Source organism: Leptopilina boulardi, unplaced genomic scaffold (assembly GCF_019393585.1).
Source record: "Leptopilina boulardi isolate dan_hultmark-lab unplaced genomic scaffold, ZJU_Lbou_2.1 LbouV2_357, whole genome shotgun sequence".
Taxonomy (NCBI): Eukaryota; Metazoa; Arthropoda; class Insecta; order Hymenoptera; family Figitidae; genus Leptopilina; species Leptopilina boulardi.
Genome location: NW_026137926.1, coordinates 1 through 6,352, shown reverse-complemented (window position 1 = coordinate 6,352; position 6,352 = coordinate 1). Strand labels below are relative to the sequence as shown.

Genomic DNA, 6,352 nt, shown 5'->3' with positions numbered 1-6,352 from the left:
TTGCAATTTTAACCAGAAAAAGGATTATTTTGCAATTTTTTAAGAATTTTTTGATTTTGTCAATTTTTTATTATTATTTTTTATTATTTATTGTTGTTTTTTCAATTTTTAGTTAGTAACCTATAATATTGTGTCTAATTTTAAGTGTCATTAAAATCAAATGTTTTTAACTTAATAATTTTAACATTTCTTAATTTAAAACGAAACATCTTCTATTATATTAAGTTAACAAATTTCGAAAAACGACACCGACCCCGTGACCTCGACACCGTCGTTGAAAAATCTATTTTCAATTATTTTCAAATAAATCAAAATACTTTGCATATATGCTGTTAGAAAATCTTACAAACTTTTTTTATGTAACATCTTTTTTCAATTTTAACCCGAAATAGGGTTATTTTGCAATTTTTTAAGAATTTTTTGATTTTTTCAATTTTTCATTATTATTTTTTATTATTTATTGTTGTTTTTTCAATTTTTAGTTAGTAACCTATAATATTGTGTCTAATTTTAAGTGTCATTAAAATGAAATGTTTTTAACTTAATAATTTTAACATTTCTTAATTTAAAACGAAACATCTTCTATTATATTAAGTTAACAAATTTCGAAAAACGACACCGACCCCATGACCTCGACACCGTCCTTGAAATATCTATTTTCAATTATTTTCAAATAAATCAAAATACTTTGCATATATGCTGTTAGAAAATCTTACAAACTGTTTTTATGTAACATCTTTTTTCATTTTTAACCCGAAAAAGGGTTATTTTTCAATTTTAACCAGAAAAAGGGTTATTTTGCAATTTTAACCCGAAAAAGGATTATTTTGCAATTTTTTAAGAATTTTTTGATTTTGTCATTTTTTTATTATTATTTTTTATTATTTATTGTCGTTTTTTCAATTTTTAGTTAGTAACCTATAATATTGTGTCTAATTTTAAGTGTCATTAAAATCAAATGTTTTTAACTTAATAATTTTAACATTTCTTAATTTAAAACGAAACATCTTCTATTATATTAAGTTAACAAATTTCGAAAAACGACACCGACCCAGTGACCTCGACACCGTCCTTGAAAAATCTATTTTCAATTATTTTCAAATAAATCAAAATACTTTGCATATATTCTGTTAGAAAATCTTACAAACTATTTTTATGTAACATCTTTTTTCATTTTTAACCCGAAAAAGGGTTATTTTTCAATTTTAACCCGAAAAAGGGTTATTTTGCAATTTTAACCCGAAAAAGGATTATTTTGCAATTTTTTAAGAATTTTTTGATTTTGTCAATTTTTTATTATTATTTTTTATTATTTATTGTTGTTTTTTCAATTTTTAGTTAGTAACCTATAATATTGTGTCTAATTTTAAGTGTCATTAAAATCAAATGTTTTTAACTTAATAATTTTAACATTTCTTAATTTAAAACGAAACATCTTCTAAGTAGTGTAACAAGGCGGGTTCTGGCTCACTTACCGACCGAGGTCGGTAATGTAGAAATCTACTTTACCGACCGAGATAGTTCAGACTGCCACCGTTAGATGGCGCCACCGGCCAATTCAACCCCCCTTGGCGGGAAATTTGAATTTTTAAAAGTTTAATTTAAAGTGGCTTGGTGTTCTACTTTACCGACCGAGTTAGTTCCGGCTGCCACCGCTAGATGGCGCCACAGGCCAATTCAACCCCCCTTGGCGGGAAATTTGAATTTTTAAACTTTTGTGTTCAAGTGGCTTGGTGTTCTACATTACCGACCGAGTTAGTTCCAGCTGCCACCGCAAGATGGCGCTATTTTATTTTTACGCTAAATTAAAAATTATTTTTTTCTATTAATTTAAAGTGGGGGTTTTTAAATTTCCCGCTTAAATTACCGACCGAGTTAGTTTCAGCTGCCACCGCAAGATGGCGCTATTTTATTTTACCTATTTTAAAGTTAATTTAAAGTTTAAAATTTCAATGTATATATCTAAACCTGTATGGAAAAAACATCGAGAGGGATCCCCATTGCTGGTTGCGTCTATGCCGCTGCCAGCGCTGGGTTCATATGCTGAGTATCGTCTCTCCCCGCATCGATGTGAACTCAGCCGGGGACTCCCTCCCATGCCTACAGCAGAGCGCGCAGCGGCAGTCCCACCTGGTTGCGCGCGTCGCTTGAGTAGTGGGGCGCGTCGTAGTGGGGAGCGCGGTAGTGGGGTGCCTCATAGTGGGAAGTAGGGTATATAGCACAGCGCTCGGGCCACCAGCATCACTGCTTTCTGTTTACAGGTCTAGCGCAGTACTTCCACAGCATTCCAGCTTTTCATTTCAGCTTTTTTTCTATTCTAGGTTCTCTTTTTTTATTTCAGATTTTGTTTTTCGTTTATTATTTTTATTTCAGGTTGTGGGTATTTTGGTTTTAGTTTTAGGTTTTTTTTTATTTCAGGTGGTGTGTATTTTGGTTTTAGTTTTAGGTTTTTTTTTCTTTTCAGGAGGTGGTGGGTTTTTTTCTATTTTAGATATTTTTTTTTAGATTTATCTTTTAAGATGCCTAAATGTAAGGCGGTAAAAAAGTCTCGGCAACGAATCGAGATTGATGAATTTATTGAAATTTGTCAGGAATCTGACAACTTTATTAAATCCGCGGAGCAGCAGCTCATTATTACAATGTCCATGGCGGTTGATGAGAAGCTCATTACCGCATTCGAATGGCAAAATAAGTGTCAAAGGTATAAAAATATTTTTAGAAATTTTTTGCGAAGATCATCTTTAACTACTTCTCAAAGATCTAGATGTTTGAATTTAGATCAAAAATTAGAATACTTGCGTTGCCATTTTGATGCTCTAATGAAACGTGGTGCGGGTGTGCAAGTGACTAATGCTAGAATGAAATGGGTGGATTTTGATGAAGCATTCGATAATCGTTTGCAAACCAGTGCTATTATAAATTTAGATTACAAGGATATTAACGAGTTCCTTGATGATGCCTACGCTTTATTTAAATTAAATATTGAAAAAGCATTAAACAAGTATGGTCCTTTAAAAGTTTATACTGTGTTGGGTGCGAAATTTAAAAAAGATTTAATTAATGGTAAAGAAGAACAATCTGACTTAAAAACTTTTATCGCGAAAACGGATGAAATTTTATTAACAACCCCGTTAGATGACTGGTACAATGTTAATGTTAAACAAATAACTTTGAAAAGAATCGAAGAATTCCAGGAGAAGGACTCTAACTGGAAACTTGATTCAATTCATAGGTTAGAGGTTAACATTAACAAATTTAACCCTATGCGCGCAAGTTCCTACATTAATTTACCATCTTCTATTAATAAAAAACATGCTTGTGTTAATATTAAAAATAGTGATAACCAATGCTTTAAATGGGCAATTTTATCTGCTTTACATCAAGTTGAAAAGAACGCGGAACGAGTTTCAAAGTATAAGTCTTATGAAGGTGATCTTAATTTTTTAGGAATTGAGTTTCCTGTTGCCCTCAAAGATATTTCAAAATTTGAGTCTCAAAACGTTAATATTTCAGTTAATGTCTATGGTTTGTCGAAAAAGAAAGAAAATTTTAGTGTCTATCCTCTACATCTTACATCACAAAAGAGAATAAATCATATTAATCTTTTACGCATAGAAGATCATTACATTGATGAAAGTCTTAGCGCAGAAGAGGAAGATGATTTACCAATCAGATCTTTTAACTACCACTATGTCTGGATAAAAGATCTATCCAGATTGGTTGGATCACAGCTGTCGAAGAAGAAAAATAAAAAGTTTATTTGTGATCGTTGTCTCCATTATTTTAGAGACAAATTGCAGCTTACAGAACACGAGGAAACATGCAAAAAATTAAATGATACAAGGATCAGATTACCGCAACCAGGTAAAAATACTGTTGAGTTTAAGAATTATCAAAATAAGGAGCGCGTGCCTTTTATCATTTATGCTGATTGTGAGAGTCTTTTGATTCCTGCGGAAGCACCACAAGAAGCATGCAATACTGAGGTTTTGCAAAATCATAAAACGCTCAGTATTGGATATTATTTAAAGTGTGGCTTTGATGACTCATTGTCCACATATAAAGCATCCCCAAAAGATGAAGAAGATCCTGCTAAATGGTTTTCAAAAGAGTTAAAAAATTTAGCAGATAAAGCAGAGCTCATTTTAAAGAATTTTAAACCCATGCAAGCATTAACCTCACAAGAATTAGTTGATTTTAAAAATGCTAATACTTGTCATATTTGTCAAAAAAAAATCGTGCAAGGTGAAGTAAAAGTAAGAGACCACAACCATCTAACAGGGAAGTACCGAGGTGCTGCGCATCAAAATTGCAATGTTAATTACCATGAATCACCGACCATACCTGTTGTTTTTCATAACCTTAGCGGTTATGACGCTCATTTTATTATTAAAGCTATTGCTACTGAGTTTGAAGGTAGAGTTGATCTACTTCCTATAAACAAAGAAAAGTATATCAGCTTTACAAAAAATATTAAAAATAGTTTAATCAAATTTCGATTCATTGATTCCTTTAAATTCATGGCATCATCATTGGACAAGTTAGCGTCCTATCTCAACGAATATAAAATTGTTAATTCGGTTTTTTCCAATTACAGCCACGACAAAATTCAATTGTTAACGCGAAAAGGAGTTTTTCCCTATGAGTACATTGACTCGAGGGAAAAGCTCGATGAAACTCAATTACCGTCAAAAGAAAATTTTTATAGCACTTTGAATGATTCTAATATTTCAGATAATGATTATGTACATGCGCAAAATGTGTGGAGTGAATTCAACTGTCAAAATCTTGGTGATTATGTGTATTTGTACATGCAAACCGATGTATTGTTACTCGCGGATATTTTTGAAAATTTCAGGGATCAGTGTTTACTCGCGTACGGTCTTGATCCTGCGCATTATTGTACAACGCCAGGACTGACATGGGATGCCATGTTAAAGTATACGAATATAAGATTGGAACTCCTCACAGACATCGACATGGTAATGTTTATTGAACGCGGAATAAGAGGTGGTGTAAGTCAATGCACCAATCGATACGCGAAAGCTAATAATCCGTACATGGAGAAATATGATGCAAGTGAGGAGACATCTTATATCGTATACTTTGATGCAAACAACCTATATGGTTGGGCCATGATTCAGTCGCTTCCCTTTGGTGGCTTCGAGTGGGTAGAAAATGTTGACAATAATTTTGATTTTAATGTTGCAGATGATGCACCAATTGGTTACATTTTAGAAGTCGACTTAGATTACCCCGAGGAATTACATGATAAACATAGTGACTTTCCGTTTTGCCCTGAACGCTCGAAGCCACCAGGGTCCAAAGAGGAGAAGCTCCTAACTACCCTTCTACCGAAGAGAAAGCACGTTCTCCATTACCGAGCATTGAAACAAGCTATTACCAATGGCCTTATTTTAATTAAAATTCATCGCGTTTTAAAATTTAATCAATCCACATGGTTAAAAAGCTACATTGATTTCAATACCATGCGAAGAACTAATGCTAACAATGAATTCGAGAAAAACTTATTTAAACTAATGAACAATGCGGTATTCGGAAAAACAATGGAGAACGTGCGAAAACATGTAGACATTAAACTTGTGACAAAGTGGGAGGGTAGATATGGAGCTGAAGCCTTAATCTCAAAACCTAATTTCCATAGCAGGGCCATTTTCAATGAAAATTTGGTTGCTGTGGAACTTAGAAAAGTAGAAGTTCTAATGAACAAGCCACTATATGTTGGCTTAACCGTTTTAGACGTTTCAAAAACTTTAATCTACGATTTTCACTATGATTATATTTTAAAAAAGTATGACAAAACAAACTGTAAGTTATTGTATACCGACACCGACAGTCTGATTTATGAAATTAAATGTTGTGACATCTTCGCAGACATGAAAGCAGATATCCACAAATACGACACTTCCGATTACCCTGTAAATAACGTTTACGGTATTCCGCAAGCCAACAAAAAAATTTTAGGTTTAATGAAAGATGAGTGCAGTGGAAAAATTGTTACTGAATTTGTTGGCTTGCGGAGCAAAATGTACAGTGTGCGAGTGGAAGATCAAGATTTTATTAAAAAAGCAAAAGGTGTGAAATCTGCGGTTGTAAAGAAAACTATTACCTTTGATGACTACACATATTGTTTACGAAATGTTAAAATGCAATCGCGAACTCAATATTGTATCAGATCGAAACTTCACAATGTTCAAACATTAAAACAAACAAAAATAGCTTTAAGTCCTTACGACGATAAAAGATTTCTGTTATCCAATAGTACCGATACCCTTGCATGGGGACATTGTAAAATTACACAAATTAATGATGAAGCTATGGAATTGTAAAT

General features: G+C 32.7%; 1 protein-coding gene across 1 annotated transcript; it reads left to right on the top strand.

The window, feature by feature from the left end:
• Positions 1-2,015: 2,015 nt before the first annotated feature.
• LOC127286451 (uncharacterized) lies at positions 2,016-6,346 on the top strand (the record flags this gene model as incomplete). The annotated part of the gene is made up of 4 exons (XM_051312882.1): positions 2,016-2,206; positions 2,374-2,380; positions 2,520-5,741; positions 5,814-6,346. Coding segments are annotated over exons 1-4 (3,953 nt in total), but the record flags the coding sequence as incomplete, so codon positions are not given.
• Between the last annotated feature and the right edge of the window lie 6 nt (positions 6,347-6,352).